General features: G+C 42.2%; 1 protein-coding gene across 1 annotated transcript; it reads right to left on the minus strand.

The window, feature by feature from the left end:
- Positions 1–820: 820 nt before the first annotated feature.
- Positions 821–1,765, minus strand: LOC138359491 (uncharacterized). Its single transcript, XM_069318789.1, has one exon. The coding sequence runs from the start codon at positions 1,763–1,765 to the stop codon at positions 821–823; it is 945 nt and encodes a 314-aa protein (XP_069174890.1).
- Positions 1,766–19,163: the final 17,398 nt, after the last annotated feature.

Raw genomic sequence — 19,163 nt, forward strand, 5'->3', positions numbered from 1 at the left:
GCAGGGGATCGCATTCCAGGGACCTGCCCGAAACGCTACGCGTACTAGTGGCTGTACATGAATGTAACAACTCTTGTATATATCTCAAAAACAAAAACAAAACAAAACAAAAAAAAATGCAGCAGCCACCATGATTTATATAATGGTTTATCACGTTGACCAGGTGCTTAATAATTACACTACACCCACCTGGACTTGATTTTGCAGTCACGTTATTGTGACTTCACCTGAAATTGTTTTATCATGTTGACGAAACCACACACTAGAAAGTGAAGGGAGGACAACGATTCCGACGACCGACTCAAGTCGGTCGTCGACTTGAGACAACTAGACGACTTGAGAATGGTCCAGGACGGACCGAAACGTCGTCGTCCCTTCACTTTCTATTGTGTGGTCTGGACGCTAAAACATTTTTAGATGAAGTCACAATAACGTGGATGAAAAATGTTGACCAAACCACACTACAAAAGTGAAGGGACGACGACGTTTCGGTCCGTCCTGGACTTGACAATGGCCCAGGTGGGTGTAGGGACAGTCGCCAGGAGAGAGAGTGGGTGTAACTTTCTAGTGAAGGGACGTTTTGTCAACATATTTCAGCCACGTTATTGTGACTCCTCGTCTGCATGTCTAATCATGTATAGCTCATCTTCCATGTTATTCATCCAGTCAACAATCGTGTAAAGAAAATAACGAAATTCATTTTACAACTTTATTTGATATACATACATATATACATAAATGATAAACACAAATTTGTTTGTGGTCCACAGTGTGTCAATCAAGGCAGGATCGATTGCTGTTGAGTTGACACAAGAGCAGCTCAATCATGGTGTGTGGACATAACAGCATGGTGATGGGTTGTCACTGGCGAGGACTTCAGTGATCCAAGAAGCTCAGTTTTGAGACCTTTACCTCTAATAGAATAGTTGTAGAATTTGTGACCGAATTTATGTTCAAATTTCTTATCCAATTGCATACCTTCAGACAAAAAACGCTCTTTCATCTTATCTAATTTACCAACCTTTTCAACTTCAACCCCTGTCAATACAGGGGTTGCTGTCTTGACGGGGCACAAGTTGACAACTTGGGAGATGGTGGTGGTCACAGTCATGGTGGCAGTATAGTTCCAGTAGTGGTAGGTGGACGAATTTGACCAGCCCCGTTCGTATACGGAAGTGGTGACGCTGACGACTTGTTTCACTTTGTGGATCTTGGTTATTAAGCTGAAATCAGTCGATGTATAAAACTGGGTTATGCTCATTGTCTCCGTAGACACTTTGGTGCTGTGGTCGGTGAGGGTCGTGGTCGATGTTGTTGTTGCAAAGGATGTAATATAGCGCACCTCAACCTCGGACATCGTCATGCGACAATTGTGTGTGACAACTTGCTGGACTGTCTCCTCAAGAGTGTCATTACTGCTTCCTACCATAAAGATGGTAGAGGTGAGGAGTTGAGTTCGGGTCACTACGCTGAGATCCGGATAAGCCGTCTCTGTACTGGTTAGAAACACAGTTGATGGGAGCATAATGTTCGTAGTGATGAGCATTTCCTGAACCTGGGTATCATAACTGGTGATTGTCACCGTTGATGTTGTGGGAGAAATGTAAGTATTGGTAATGGTTCGGGTCATTACGCCGAGATCCGGATTGTCGGTGAATGTTACGGATACAGTTGATGGGGGCGTAATGTTGGTAGTGGGAGCGTGACCATGACCGCTGGCATGGGCTACCAGCACAAGACACATCACCAGCAAGATGGGCACCATTGTGCTGAGCACACTGAGCACATCCAAGTGTACAGGAGAGACGGAACGACTGACGTAAACAGCGCAAGTCTGGCCAATATATTGCCTACCGGGTGAGATGTTACCATCTAAAGAACGCAAAAAACTTCAGAAAGCTTATTGGTCCCTACGAGGCGGCTCTCTTTAGTCACCCAAAATGATTAAAATAAGTACTAAGGACAATCGACTTGAGAATGGTCCAGGACGGACCGAAACGTCGTCGTCCCTTTACCTTCTAGTGTGTGGTCTGGTCAACAAATACTAAAGACACTTCAGACGGCGTAATGACCCTTTCGCAATTCAACTTTGCAATCACAACACCATCTAGTTCGTATTTATTCCAGTGTAGTTGAGGCAGTTGATAGTGGTAAGGTTTGTGATGTTGTGTACCTTGACGATAGCAAAGCTTTTGATACAGTGCCACATGAAAGACATTAAAAAGTTAGAGGATAAGAATGAAGGTAACTGCAGAAGGCCTATTGGCCCATACTAGGCAGCTCCTATTTATATCACACAAGAACCTTATAGGTAGAAAGAGAGCGTGGTACATAAGGATTAAGAATAGGGAAGTCAGTTTAGAACAGGAACATAAGAACAAAGGGAACTGCAGAAGGCCTATTGGCCCATACGAGGCAGCTCCTATTTATAACCACCCAATCCCACTCATATACATGTCCAACCCATGCTTGAAACAATCGAGGGACCCCACCTCCACAATGTTACGCGGCAATTGGTTCCACAAATCAACAACCCTGTTACTGAACCAGTATTTACCCAAGTCTTTCCTAAATCTAAACTTATCCAATTTATACCCATTGTTTCGTGTTCTGTCTTGTGTTGATACTTTTAATACCCTATTAATACCCCCTTTGTTGTGTCCATTCATCCACTTGTAAACCTCTATCATGTCACCCCTAACTCTTCGCCTTTCCAGTGAATGCAACTTAAGCTTTGTTAATCTTTCTTCAAATGAAAGATTTCTAATTTGGAGAATTAACTTAGTCATCCTACGCTGGACACGTTCAAGTGAATTTATATCCATTCTATAATACGGCGACCAAAACTGAACTGCATAATCTAAATGGGGACAACCAGAGCAAGATATAGCTTAAGAACCACACCAAGTGTCTTGTTACTAACGCTTCGATTAATAAATCCGAGTTTCCTATTTGCCTTATTACGAACATTCATGCATTGATCCTTTTGTTTTAAATTCTTACTAATCATAACTCCCAGATCCCTTTCACAATCCGACTTCGCAATCTCAACACCATCTAGCTCGTATCTTGTAACTCTATCATCATTACCTAGCCTCAAAACTTTACATTTATCAGCATTAAACTGCATCTGCCAATCCTTTGACCATTTCAAAACCCTATTTAGATCAACTTGAAGTGATAGTGAGTCTTCTTCCGAATTAATTTCCCTTTTGTATCATCGGCAAATTTGCAAATGTTGCTACTCAAACCTGAATCTAAATCATTTATATAAATGAAGGGCCGGATGAAGTGTTTGCCAGGGTGCTTAAAGAATGCAAAGAGGAGCTTTGTGACCCACTGTCTACCATATTTAATAAATCAATAGAGTCAGGCAGAGTGCCAGAGTTTTGGAAAGTTGCTAATGTGATACCAGTTTTTAAGAAAGGAGATAGATCACTTGCGTCTAACTATCGACCAATTAGCCTAACGTCTATTGTGGGAAAGTTACTCGAATCTATAATAGCAAATAAAATTCGTCTTCATCTTGAAAAACATAAATTAATAATTGAGTCGCAGCATGGTTTTGTAAATGGCCGTTCATGTTTAACAAATTTGTTATCTTTTTATTCTAGCATAGTTGAGGCAGTTGATAGTGGTAAGGATTGTGATGTTGTGTACATTGACTTTAGCAAAGCTTTTGATACAGTGCCACATGAAAGACTGATTAAAAAGATAGTCTCATGGTATTGAGGGTGCTATATTAAGCTGGATTAGGGCATGGCTATACCAAAGGAAACAAAGAGTTAGTATAAATGGAATCAAGTCAGAGTGGGAAAATGTTGTAAGTGGAGTGCCTCAAGGCTCTGTCCTGGGACCTTTGTTGTTTATAATATATATAAATGATTTGGATTCAGGTTTGAGTAGCAACATTTGCAAATTTGCCGATGATACAAAAATCGGTAGGGAAATTAATTCGGAGGAGGACTCACTATCACTTCAAGTTGATCTAGATAGGGTTTTGAAATGGTCAAAGGATTGGCAGATGCAGTTTAATGCTGATAAATGTAAAGTTCTGAGGTTAGGTAATGTTGATAGAGTTACAAGATATGAGCTGGATGGTGTTGAGATTGCGAAGTCGGATTGCGAAAGGGATCTGGGAGTTATGATTAGTAAGAATTTAAAACAAAAGGATCAATGCATAAATGTTCGTAATAAGGCAAATCGGACACTTGGATTTATTAATCGCAGCGTTAGTAACAAGACACCTGGTGTGGTTCTCAAGCTATATCTTGCTCTAGTTAGGCCCCATTTAGATTATGCAGTTCAGTTTTGGTCGCCATATTATAGAATGGATATAAATTCACTTGAACGTGTCCAGCGTAGGATGACTAAGTTAATTCCCCAAATTAGAAATCTTTCATATGAAGAAAGATTAACAAAGCTTAAGTTGCATTCACTGGAAAGGCGAAGAGTTAGGGGTGACATGATAGAGGTTTACAAGGGGGTGTATGGACATAACAAAGGGGATATTAATAGGGTATTAAAAGTATCAACACAAGACAGAACACGAAACAATGGGTATAAATTGGATAAGTTTAGATTTAGGAAAGACTTGGGTAAATACTGGTTCAGTAACAGGGTTGTTGATTTGTGGAACCAATTACCGCGTAACGTGCTGGAGGTGGGGTCCCTCGATTGTTTCAAGCGCGGGTTGGACAAGTATATGAGTGGGATTGGGTGGTTATAAATAGGAGCTGCCTCGTATGGGCCAATAGGCCTTCTGCAGTTGCCTTTGTTCTTATGTTCTTAAATTATAAACAACAGAGGTCCCAGGACAGAACCCTGAGGCACTCCACTTACAACATTTTCCCACTCTGACTTGACTCCATTTATACTAACTCTGTTTCCTTTGGTATAGCCATGCCCTAATCCAGCTTAATATAGCACCCTCAATACCATGAGCCTCTATCTTTTTAATCAGCCTTTCATGTGGTACTGTATCAAAAGCTTTGCTAAAGTCAAGGTACACAACACCACAATCCTTACCACTATCAACTGCCTCAACTATGCTAGAATAAAAAGATAACAAATTTGTTAAACATGAACGGCCATTCATAAAACCATGTTGCGACTCAATTATTAATTTATGTTTTTCAAGATGGAGACGAATTTTATTTGCAATTATCGATTCGAGTAACTTTCCCACAACAGACGTTAGGCTAATTGGCCGATAGTTTGACGCAAGTGATCTATCTCCTTTCTTAAAAACTGGTATCACATTAGCAACTTTCCATGACTCTGGCACTCTGCCTGACTCTATTGATTTATTAAATATGGTAGACAGTGGGTCGCAAAGCTTCTCTTTGCATTCTTTAAGCACCCTGGCAAACACTTCATCCGGCCCTGGGGATTTGTTTGGTTTGAGTTTTACTATTTGTTTAAGAACATCCTCCCTGGTAACTGCTAAACTAGTCAACCTGTCCTCGTCCCCACCCACATAGACTTGTTCGGCTGAAGGCATATTGTTAAGTTCTTCTTTAGTAAATACAGATGTAAAATATTTATTAAAAATACTACTCATCTCTTCATCACTATCTGTTATTTGACCTGTCTCAGTTTTTAATGGACCTATCCTCTCCCTAATCTTTGTCCGGTATAACTGGAAAAACCCTTTAGGATTTGTCTTCGCTTGCCTTGCTATGCGAACTTCAGTTTCTTTTTGCTTTCCTTATCTCTTTTTTAGCATTCCTAACCAGTTGTATGAATTCCTGTTCTAAACTGACTTTCCCATTGTTAATCCTTTTGTACCACGCTCTCTTTTTATCTATAAGATTCTTCAGATCATTTGTTATCCACTTTGGATCATTAGTATTCGATCTATTCAATTTATATGGTATATTACATTCCTGGGCTTTGGTTAGAATATTTTTAAATAAGTTATATTTTGAATCCACATCGAAAACCCCTTTTACGTTATCAATCGCTGGATTAACGTCTAGCTCCAATATCGGCCCACATCCCATACCCAAGACTTTACAATCTATTTGACCAAAAAAATTTCTTAGACTATTGAAATCAGCTTTTCGAAAATCAGGCACTTTAACAGAATTTTCTCCTACAGATCTATTCCATTCAATGCTAAATCTGATTTCTTTGTGATCACTGTTCCCTAGCTCACTCCCTATTTCGATGTCCTTAATTTGTGTTTCCCTGTTAGTTAACACTAAATCTAAAATATTATTTCCCCGCGTTGGTTCCTTAATGTGTTGCGTAAGAAAGCAATCGTCAATTAATTCTAGAAAATCTTCTGCTTCATTATTCCCTGTTTTGTTCAACCAGTTTATTCCACTAAAATTAAAGTCACCCATGACATAAATACTGTTAGATCTAGATGCTCTAGATATTTCATCCCATAGATGCTTTGCTTCCATTCTGTCTAAATTTGGTGGCCTATATATAACTCCTATTATAATATAATAGGAGAGTAATAATATAATATTATTATATAAATATAAATAATATTATAATATAATATTATAATATAATAGTTATATAAATATAAATCGTCACGGCCCTTGTGGATTTATTCATTTGATGCATCACACTATTGTGATTTCTGTGTGTAATGTAACGCCTATTATTGGAATATTATTTTTTTAATTTAATTCTAACCAAATCGTTTCTGTACGTGACTGGGTTTGGTGGCCCCTCATTATATTCTAAACTTCCGTAACATATTATTTTTCAATACAATCAGTTTATCAATTATATTTTGTCAATTATAGTTTATCAATTTATATTATCAATTTTATATCAATTGGGTTTTATTAAACAAATTATTTAAAAGGCTAAATACATTAATAAATAATTTAAATAAGTTTAGATAGAGAAACAAGTTTAAGGTGAAGGTGGTGACAAGAGGCAGGTGAAGATATCAACAAGAGGGAAGTGAAGATATCAACAATAGGCAAGTGAAGATATCAACAAGAGGGAAGTGAAGATATCAACAATAGGCAAGTGAAGATATCAACAAGAGGCAAGTGAAGATATCAACAATAGGCAAGTGAAGATATCAACAAGAGGCAAGTGAAGATATCAACAAGAGGCAAGTGAAGATATCAACAAATGGCAAGTGAAGATATCAACAAGAGGCAAGTGAAGATATCAACAAATGGCAAGTGAAGATATCAACAAGAGGCAAGTGAAGATATCAATAAGAGGCCAGTGAAGATATCAACAAGAGGCAAGTGAAGATATCAACAAGAGGCAAGTGAAGATATCAACAAGAGGCAAGTGAAGATATCAACAAGAGGCAAGTGAAGATATCAACAAGAGGCAAGTGAAGATATCAACAAGAGGCAAGTGAAGATATCAACAAGAGGCAAGTGAAGATATCAACAAGAGGCAAGTGAAGATATCAACAAGAGGCAAGTGAAGATATCAACAAGAGGCAAGTGAAGATATCAACAAGAGGCAAGTGAAGATATCAACAAGAGGCAAGTGAAGATATCAACAAGAGGCAAGTGAAGATATCAACAAGAGGCAAGTGAAGATATCAGCAAGAGGCAAGTAAAGATATCAACAAGAGGCAAGTGAAGATATCAACAAGAGGCAGGTGAAGATAGAAACAAGCTAACGCAAGAATGATAAAACTATTATTTATCACCCACCAACATGAACGACGAAGGAGGATGGGCAGTTTCACGGACGAGGGAGGGAGGGAAGGGGAAGAAGAAGGGGGAGGGAGTATTAAGGGTGAAGGACAAAGGGTCAAGGCCGAGAGTCAAGGGCTAACTACAGGGCCTTGACTGCAGCAGCACCCATCTGCTTCCAGGAGTCTCAGGCACGTATGACGAACATCTAAATATAACGCCCACCTTCCCTTACGAACCCGCGGTTCTCCACTAATACCTCTCCCTTCGTACCTCGTGGTCCCGCACCGTACAATTTACAAGCACTACAGAAAGTAGCGGTTCGCAAGTATCTACGTTTTCTGCGTGTAGGTAGGTTAGGTTAGGTGGGGTAGTTTGTGTTCGTGCGTTTCTGGTTAGGCTAGAACGTTGAAGTTTGTACGTTGTCGTAAGTTGAGAGAACGGGGCGAGCTAGTACACTGGTGAGTGGTTACCGCCATGAGAGGTGGACTGATTAACACCACTCACAGTGCTAGGCACAGCAGGTCAAAGTTAAAGCACTAGAAGAGGCACAGTACATGACACAGCAACTGACACGGCGCCTGACACAGCAAGTCAGTGCGCCGCTCTCTGTGAGTCTTAAACATATCAAAACCAACACTTGTAACAGTTGCAAACACAGCAGTAGCCGCAGCAACACTAGGTGTCACAGCAGCTGTTTACAGATGTAACTGGGAAATTGATGTACCCAGTCAGAGGAACTTGACTGCCAAACAGTCAAGTTCAAGTTCAAGTATGTTTATTGAGACAAGAAAAAATACATCTCAAAGGGATAGAGTAGCTTAGGCTATTTCTACCCCCCCCCCCCCCCTCCCCTCTATGTCCAGTCCCTCAAGGGGCGCACAAATTCAGTCACCTATTTAACATTGCAGGTTAATATAGTAAGCACAGCATATAAGTGTTACACTCTTGGGGCAAAATTCTTTTATCTCCTAAATATTCTACCTATCATACCATTATCACACATCCAAACAATTTGATGTGGTACACTACTTATTTCCTTATTTCTATAGTTATCAATAAGTTGACACTCTAATACATAATGTTCTAAGGTGTGGGCGTGCGGCATACTACATAATTTACACTCCTTATCTTTTTCACTGACATCAACACCATATTGCCAGATATATTTGTATCCTAATTTTAATCTCATGTAAATTGAATCCTTCCAAGTAGACTTTCCTCTACCATAGGTAAAGGACGAGTTTGTATTTATTATTGAATAATTTTTAGGTGTGTTACTACTGTCCACCATTGCCATTCTCTTTACCATTTCTTCTCGGATCATCTTGATTCTTATTTTTATTTCCTTCAAGGTTATCTGACATACAACATCAACAAGAGTTTTTTCCGTGGCTCTCTTCGCTATGTCATCAACTACCTCATTCAACAGTATTCCCACATGTGAAGGGATCCACATGAATCTTACTTTATACCCAGTTTTTTTCTAATTTCTTAACATTCTCTCTACACTCTAATATTCTGGTATACTGGGCGTCTGCCATTCTGGTATACTGAGCGACTCTGAAGCTCCTCTACTGTCAATAAAGAAGCAAGCATTTTTACCACATTTGACTACTTCCTGTAATCCTGCTAATGCACCTTGGAGTATTAGCAATGTCGCCTGCGTTGAAGAGACATTGTCAGTTAAGCGGCGTCCAATAACAGTATCTACAGTGCCGATGTCAGTGTACTCCCTGATCAAGACTCCACATCCTGCCATCCCATCCCTAGCTACTGACCCATCAGTAGCTAGCTACAACTGTTGTGTCTCCCAGTAGGAGACACAACAGGTGATCAACAGTAGGAGACACAACAGTTGTTCAACAGTAGGAGACACAACAGTTGATCAACAGTAGGAGACACAACAGTTGATCAACAGTAGGAGACACAACAGTTGTTCAACAGTAGGAGACACAACAGTTGATCAACAGTAGGAGACACAACAGGTGTTTAACAGTAGGAGACACAGCAGGTGTTCAACAGGAGACACAACAGTTGTTCAACAGTAGGAGACACAACAGTTGTTCAACAGTAGAGAGAAGGGAAGAGGAGCCAGAAGCACACACACACACAGTCACTAGTGAAGCTGGAAGCACACTAGAGGCGGGCCTCGCTGTCAAGGCCAAGGGCAGCGGCCCAGGCCATCTCCAAGGCCAAGTGGGCGAGTCGGCGGTCAAGGCTGCGTGCAAGCACTCACAACACCTCTGAGGACACAAACCTCCGGGGCCCCTTGCACACACACGCACACACACGCACACACACGCACACACACGCACACACACACACACACACACACACACACACACACACACACACACACACACACACACACACACACACACACACACACACAGTAGTTAACAGTAGTTAACAGATGGAATGCATTAGGCAGTGATGTGGTGGAGGCTGACTCCATACACAGTTTCAAATGTAGATATGATAAGAGCCCAGTAGGCTCAGGAATCTGTACACCAGTTGATAGACAGTTAAGAGGCGGGACCAAAGAGCCAGAGCACAACCCCTGCAAGCACACACACACACTGTAACCTAAGATACAAGGCATCGCAGGGAACACAATAAATATTAAAAAATGGTTGTTAAACTGTAATTAAAACGTTTATATAATTATATCAATATCATGATGATATAATGAGCCCAAATAAAATTCTACGTTAAAATATATAACGCAACATGAGTTTAACAGCATTTTAATGTAAAGGAAAAACATAATGCTTATGAAAATGACAGATTTGTCAAAAATGAATAAACTGTGGGAGAGGACAAGCGAGCGATGAGCAACATATGCAAACAAAAATAAATAATAATAAGATTTTATTATTTATCTAAGTTTTTTTGGGGGATTTATGCTATCCCTCTTCGTTTACTGAAAAGGCACAGCAAGCTAAATGCATCCCTTACACTAAAACGAAAAAAGACTCAGGAATCAATGCATAAATGTTCGAAATAAGGCAAATAGGACACAGGGATTTATTTCTCAAAGCGTTAGTGATAAAATACCTGATGTTTCCTGGTGTTATTCTTCAGCTATATTTTGCTCTTGTTAGGCCCCATTTAGATTATGCAGTTTTGGTCGCCGTACTCTAGAATGGATATAAACTAACTAGAATGCGTCCAGCGTAGGATGTCAAAGTTAATCCCCCAAATTAGAAACCTGACATAAGAAGAAAGATTGACAAAGCTTAATTTACATTCACCAGAAAGGTGAAGAATCAACACAAAATAGAACGCGAAACAATGGGTATAAATTGGATAAGGTTAGATTTAGGAAATACCTGGGTAAATACTGGTTCCATAACAGAGTTGTGGATTTAAGAACATAAGAACAAAGGTAACTGCAGAAGGCCGATTGGCCCATACGAGGCAGTACATAAGAACAAAGGTATGCAGGCGACGAGTCACAATAACGTGGCTGAAGTATGTTGACCAGACCACACACTAGAAATTGAAGGGACGACGACGTTTCGGTCCGTCCTGGACCATTCTCAAGTCGATTGGGAATGATTGATTGTCCCTTCAATTTCTAGTGTGTGGTCTGGTCAACAGAACAAAGGTAACTGCAGAAGGCCTATTGGCCCATACGAGGCAGCTCTTATTTATAACGATTGATTGATTGATGAAGATTAAGCTACCCAAAAGGTGGCACGGGCATGAATAGCCCGTAAGTGGTGGCCCTTTTGAGCCATTACCAGTATCAATAGATGATACTGGAGATCTGTGGAGGTGCAACTGCACCCTGCGTGACGGGAGATGTCTCCCGTGTTAGTGCACTGGTTTTAGTCTTGTTTTATTAACATTATCTTGGTGGCGGCTGTAGATGCAGAATGCTCACTAGTGAGTCCCATTCCTCAACGGCTTTTCTAATCATTGTAGTCGCGGTGGAATGTGCATCTAATGCAGCTGCTGTCGTTGGATTAATGTTGAGTTTGATGCTCAGGGCTTCAGTAGCTTCACATTCCAGTAAGTAGTGCTATAGTGGCGCCTCTGCTTGTGTTTCACAGATGTGACACTCTTTAACTATTGGGTTCATTACCTCCCAGCAGCACTTGTAACCAAGTCTGAGTCTGTGTATGGCTACTGCAATGTCTCTGGATATCTTTTTGCCAGGCTTGAAAAAGTAGTACCCAGTGGCTTGTTCGTACCATATCGCAGTGGATCTTCCTTCCGCTACTTTGGCTCTGTGGCGACTTTTGATAATTGAGAATATTTTCTTCTTGATTTGCTCCTTAATCTGTGAAAAACTTGGAGGTATTTGAACCTGTACAACAGGTAGAGCAGTGGCAGTTTTTGCTAGTGAGTCTGCCTTTTCATTACCATCTTTGCCAATGTGACTTGGTATCCAATTTAGGGTGATTAACAGCCCTAGATTATGGGCTTCTTTTCCTATATGTTGAATTTCTGTGAGGAGTTGTATATTATCTCTGTGCTGACTGGATAACAATGCCTGGAGCGAAGATTTAGAGTCTGTATGAATGATGACATCATGTAAATTATTCTCAATTGTATAGTTTATGGCCTCCTTCAAGGCATATAATTCTGTTTGCAATATTGAGCACCCACTATTCATGCTCCAGTAAGCTTCATGGTTGGTAGTATAAACTGCTGCCCCAACTGAACCTCTTTCTTGATCAACTGATCCGTCTGTGAAGATGTGAGTCGTTGTAGGTCTTGAGATAGTTTCCATTTGTTGTTCTATGACTCCTTGAGCCTCTGCGGGTCACATGCTGATTTTTTAACTGGTAATCCTTCAATGATTATCTTTAGATTCGATTCTTCCTATGGAGGAGGCTGCCGAAAGTGTTGATATGGGATATCTTGATATGGTCTTTTTTTTTTTTGATGGTCCATTTCAGGTCCACTTTCTCTAGAATCTTGACCAGATTATCCATCCATGAGCTTGTTCTATATTGAATGTTTTTCCTGAAAGGATCTCTGTATGCTGTCTTTGATTGACAGTCTGCCGGTTGTTCCAAAAAGTTTTGCTGACGGGAGATTGATGATTGATAAAGATTAAACCACCCAAGAGGTGGCACGGGCATGAATAGCCCGTAAATGGTGGCCTTTTTGAGCTATTGCCAGTATCAAGAGATACTGGGTAGATCTGTGGAGGTGCGACTGCACCCTGCGTGACTGACGGGAGATTGATTGATAAAGATTAAGCCACCCAAGAGGTGGCACGGGCATGAATAGCCCGTAACTGACGGGAGATGTCTCCCGTCTTATTTATAACCACCCAATCTCACTCATATACATGTCCAACCCACGCTTGAAACAATCGAGGGACCCCACCTCCACCACGTTACGCGGTAATTGGTTCCACAAATCAACAACCCTGCTACCGAACCAGTATTTACCCAAGTCTTTCCTAAATCTAAACTTATGGATCCCCAATTAATTGAAAAGGGAGGGATAAATTTACGTTAAGTGTGGCTTAAATTAATTGGGGAATCCATATTCGGAGAAATATGTCTAATTGGCGATTTCGTGGGGTTCAGTCCCTGAGCCCATTATGTGCCTCTGTAACCCTTTCCACTACCGCCCACAAGATGGGTATGGGGTGCATAATAAATGAACTAAACTAACTCCTGTTTCATCGTCAATTAGGGGGGCTAATCAGGGTGAAGTAGAACCTTGTGGTGGCAGCTGAGAAGATCTCAGCTGCCGAGATCGCAGATTAAATAAAGGAAATATATCCGATATTAAACTAATGCTTGCAGGCTTGCAGAGGGAGCCTAGTCCAAAGCATGGGATCTTGAGCCCAACAACAGAATGCAAAATAAGCGTTGGAGGGGAAATTCCACTAAACACCATAAATTCTAAAAAAAGATTTATTACACAAAGCTTATCAAAGGAAAATAAAAGAAACATATTTCGATGTCATGTGTTTCCCTGTTAGTTAACACTAAGTCTAAAATATTACTTTTCCCGTGATGGTTGCTAATGTGTTGCTTAAGGAAGCAATCATATATTAATTCTAGACAATTTTCTGCTTCATTATTCCCTGTTCTGATAAGCCAGTTTATTCCACTAAAATAAACCCACTTGATTGTTCCATAGAAGTGTTCCATGTTATCAATGATATTGCATTTGATTTACAATATTTGTCCCGTCAGCAATTGCCACCAAGTGCCCTCGACAAACATTTATTTCCAACTCCCTTTCTTGGAAGAATGCCACATATGATCGCGATTCCTCCCTTGCTCCTAACTAATTCTATGGCTGTCTTAAACCTTTGTATCAGTGCCTCACTCCTAACTCGCCCTACATAATTTCCAACGGCACTGATACAAATAATGGGTTTGTTCCCATTTCCAGCCATAATATCATTCATGTTGTTTACAATATCACCAATTCCTGCTCCCGGATAGCAAACCCTTAACCTATTCTCCCCTATCACTGGCACAAAAAGCTCTATCCAAATACCTCACCTGGGAATCTCTCACAACCAAAATTCGCTTAGCTACTTCCTTTACTTTGCGAGCACCTTTAGGGACCGGCGCTCCCTTCGTTGCTTTGCTTTTCGAGTGATCTGCAGTCTTCCTAGAGCGCTCGTCTTCCAGCACGGGGGATGAGTTGGAGGTCTTTAGGACCAAAGCTGAGTTGGAAATGAATGGTTGTTGAGGGCATGACCTCCCCACTAGGAAGGTGGGGGTCTTTGGGTCATTATACACGCTGTGTCTCACAGCAACAGATGCCACAGCAGCAAGAGGGACGCCACGGTAGCAAGAGGGACGCCTCAGCAGCAAGAGGGACGCCACGGTAGCAAGAGGGACGTCACGGTAGCAAGAGGGACGCCGCAACAGCAACAGGGACGCCGCAACAGCAAGAGGGACGCCGCAACAGCAACAGGGACGCCGCAACAGCAAGAGGGACGCCACAGCAGCAAGAGGGACGCCACAGCAGCAAGAGGGACGCCACAGCAGCATAAATCACTGCTCGTGTATCGGGCGACGCCTCTTTTGTAATTAAAAAAGGATGAATGTGACAATGAATATATCATCGTGAGGGCTCAGAGCAGGGTGGAGGTGCAGAGCAGGGTGGAGGTGCAGAGCAGGGTGGAGGTGCAGAGCAGGGTGGAGGTGCAAAGTAGGGTGGAGCGTGTATCCCCCCCACATGACCATGAGAGAAGGCAGGGTGGCAATGACCTCCACTACGGCTGCCAGCCAGGTAATGTCTGCTGATGGCAGCCCGCGTCTCCCCAATACTTCCATCTCTCACTGTGTATACAGCACATTGTATACTGCCTTGTGTGTTGCACCCTATCTGCTTAGGTCTGGAGTGTGGGGTGGGTGTAATATGCCAGGATATCTCTGTAAGGTGGATATCTGCGGGGTGGTTATCTGTGTGTGGGCGTGGGTTTGGTGTCTGTGGGAGTAGAAAATGGGAAGCTGTATGTTCGGGGTGAGGAGAATGGGGGCTTGGAAGTGAGGGAGAATGGGTGATCAGGAGGGATGTAGAGTGCATGCAAGCATCTATCCGCCAGCATGAGGATAGATGGGATATTATATTGTGTTGTGGGATATCCCATCATCCCTGGGATATCCCACAACACTATACAAACTTTCCTACACTATCCCATGCTATCGGGGGGATTCCCGTGAGTGTGTGTTTGTGTGTTTACGAAGGGACGCAAGAACCACTTTTCTGGAATGTCGTTTTTCACCGCTAGACGACTTCCAGATCTGGCACTTGAGAGGTCAAGACGGAGATAAGCAACCGAGGCAATTACTCATCATTCAGACGGCACTCAAAGACATGAGTGACGCGGACCAGTACTCTCCTAGGGCGGTGTGTTCACTCACAGGATGAGTGACGTGGTCCAGCTCTGTCCTCATGGCGGTGTGTTCACTCACAGGATGAGTAACGTGGTCTAGCACTGTTCTCATGGCGGTGTGTTCACTCACAGGATGAGTGCCGCGGCCCGGCACTGTCCTCATGGCGGCGTGTTCACTCACAGGACGAGTGCCGCGGCCCGGCGCTGTCCTCATGGCTGCGTGTTCACTCACAGGACGAGTGTCGCGGCCCGGCACTGTCCTCATGGCACTATGTTCACTCATACGTTATTGTGACAATGACCATTAAACTCGACCTTCGAGGAAAATTTTGTAAACAACGAATTACTTTTTGATTTACCAAACAACTTACAAGGTACAATTAACTACAGTTAAGTATACATGTTCCAGGCTTCAAGCATTATAGTTTTATGAATGAAAAGTGTGAACATGTCTTGAATATTGACCTCAGTATTATCCCGAACATTGACAAATATATCTCGAGTTGAATTTAAATATCTCAACGCAAAATTGTACACCGAACAATAGATCAAAGTTGAATGAGTTTAGATTTACGAAAGACCTGGATAAACACTGGTTGATGATTTATAAATTTATAGATTTTGGATCGTGTGTGTGTGTGAATGAGTTTGGGTTGACCTAAATAGGCGTGGTCTCGAATGGGGCAATAGGTCTTCTGCAGCCTCCTGAGTTCTCATGTCGCTACGTTCATACGTTGTGATCATATCCCATCAACACCTTGCCCTCTATAGTCCTGTTAGGTTACATTCTCACAAGCTCTTCTCAGAGTAGGGAAGGTGGCCGGGAGTATTTCCGGTGTTGGGGACAGTTATGAGAGCGTCTCTCGCGTTGCACCTCTTCCTTCTCCTCCTCTTCTCCCTTCTCCTCCTGCTTCTTCTCTCCCTCCACCTCCTATTTATCTCCTATTCCTCCTCTCCTTTCTGCCGCTGCTTCTCCCCCGGGCGGTACCAGTTCAATACATTATATTCTTCTTCATCAACCCATTTTATGGCATGCTGTTTGTTCTGGCGTCAGGACGGCGACTGTCGTAGTGGAAGGAACGAGTTCCTTGATTTGTTGTGATGCTGTCAAGCCCGTTGTGTGTGTGCTCTTCACACAGTCTCCCCGCCTTAGTGTGGTCCTCAGACTCACCCACACAGCCCTCGCTGTGTGTGGAAGTTGGAGATTAAGGTGAATGTAAGGGTGATACCATGAGTAGGTGTGTGAGTAAATTGGTGTGAGTGTGTAGGTGAGAGTAGATGTGTGTAGGGAAGAGAATGAGGTGGTGTGAGTGTAGTCAGGTGTAAAGAACGAAAAGGGTCGAGAGGGAAAAGTAAGCAGGTGTGAAAGATAACTGTTGTGAAGGGGCGAAAGTTTGAGTGTTTACAAGGTGCAGGGGTGACAAGGTGCGCGAGTGAGCACATGTATAAGCGTGAGCAACGAGAGAGAGAGAGAGAGAGAGAGAGAGAGAGAGAGAGAGAGAGAGAGAGAGAGAGAGAGAGAGAGAGAGAGAGAGAGAGAGAGCAGGTGTAAGGGAGGAGCAGGTGTGGGAGGAGTGGGCCATTCATCCCTAGAGAACCGTTATGAAGCAATTGTCTCCTGACGTCTCACACACACACACACACACACACACACACACACACACACACACACACACACACACACACACACACACACACACACACACACACACCACACACGTTATAAAAGCTTTCAAAGCGTTACGAAACAAAGAGTACTGGGAAGACGGGACACCACGAGCATAGCTCTCATCCTGTAACTAAACTCGGGCAATTACACACACACACACGATGAAGGAAAACCACCTCCCTACAACAACTAGAGAAGATGACCTGGGAGCGGGACAGGTTTGGAGTAGACGGGATGAACCTCCAGACCTAACTCCGGAGGCTCATATAAACAGGATAACATCAGCAGCATATACATGCGAAGATCAGTACATCATTCAGGAACCTAAATAAGGAGGCTTTTAGACCGCTGTATACCGCCTATGTGAGGTACGAAGAGAGACTGAAAGTACTAAACCTGACGATGCTAGAATGGATGAGACGGAGGGGCGGGGGACATGACGGAGATGTATAAAATACTTAAGGTGATTGACAGTGGAAAAAGGAAATAACAATGAAAACAATAGAGCACGAGTGTAGAGTCATGTAGTTGGTGTGTAGACGCATGCAGATGGAGGCGTGAGAAGTCGGGAGTTTTAAGGAGTGAGCAATTTCGAGGACTGAGGAATCGTGAGGAATGAGAGAGAGGTCGTGAGGAGTGAGCAGTCGTGAGGCGTCAACAGTGTGGCACTTATCCCTCAGTGACGTCAGTGAAATGAGGTCTAGCTCTCATGCCCCGCCTGTTAGTCTCATTGTACTCGTTTCGTTACTGACTCAAATTATCTTTCGAATTTGGCCTTAAAGTTATGGATGGAGGTGGCTTCCACACCTTCTCTCACTCCATTAGATTTGTTGACTACCTGTACAGGGTACGAGTATTTCCTTACATTTCTTCGGCTCATTGACGGTTCCAGCTTCCACTTGTGTCCCACCGTCTCATTTTCTGACAATTTACAGAGGCTGTTCTTGTTCATCTTGCCTATTACCGTCAGTATAACTTTAATGTTTTGATCATATCCCTCGTTTCTTCTGTCTTCATGGGCTGTGAGGTCCAGTTCCTTCAATCTATCTTTATAGATTAACCTTCTTAACTCTAGAACTAATGTAGTTGTAAACCTCTGTACTTTTCAATTTTAGTTTTATACTTCACAAGAACGTGGAATACATTGCTTTGGAATTTCTGATTTATATTTCTAAACGTCGTTCTAATATTCGCCAGCGTCCCATATGCTGCCGATGTCAACCCGTCTATGTGTGCCACAAGTGTTGGTGTTTGAATTATATCCACTCTCAAATCTCTTTCTCCAATCCCTGTAGTTGCTTTACATTTATGGTGTAGACATCTTCTGATTTTCATTCTCCTTTCCTCTCTCCTCATTATCTTACATTTATTGGAATTCCAGCAATCATTTGTTTGTTTACTCCTGGAGTTTGTTAAGGTCCTAACATCCTTCACGCCTCTTTTGTTATTCCTCAATTCTTTATCATCTTTGACTCGTCTGAAAACATTGACAAAAATGAACTCACTCCTTTGGGTAGATTATTTATATAAATTACAAACAGTGGTGGTCCTAGGAACAAGCCTTGGGGGCTCCACTTGTAACACTCCTCCAGCTAGAGATCTCGCCTTCGATTGTGACTCTTCGTCTTCTGCCATTCAGGTACTCCCTTATTCAGTTCAGTGTCTTCCCAATTCTCTCAGCTTGCTTCCACATCATGAACTGAGAGAAACAGCACCAAATGGTGTTTAACGGTCTAGAAAACTGCCATCTACCCATAGTTGTTTCCCTATCTTATTTTAGTTACCTTGTCAAAGGACTCGATAAGTTTGTGAAGCACGACTGCCCCTTTTCCTCTCCAGGTGGTACACTATTCTCAACTTGATTACTCAAGCACTTTAAATGGAATACTTAGATTATCAACCGCTTTTATCCTTTTCTCTTTAGTCCCTTTCCCTTATCATATTTTCCCCAGCTTCCTTCACTCTCTTCTTTCCTTTCTCTTCCACTCTATTCTGCCTCGTCCTCCTCTCCACCCAGAAGATCTCC

This window comes from Procambarus clarkii, chromosome 8 (assembly GCF_040958095.1).
Source record: "Procambarus clarkii isolate CNS0578487 chromosome 8, FALCON_Pclarkii_2.0, whole genome shotgun sequence".
NCBI classification, from domain to species: domain Eukaryota; kingdom Metazoa; phylum Arthropoda; class Malacostraca; order Decapoda; family Cambaridae; genus Procambarus; species Procambarus clarkii.

Coding starts and splice junctions, on each gene's coding strand:
- LOC138359491 (XM_069318789.1), bottom strand. CDS start 1,765: ATGGTGCCCATCTTGCTGGTGATGTGTCTTGTGCTGGTAGCCCATGCC.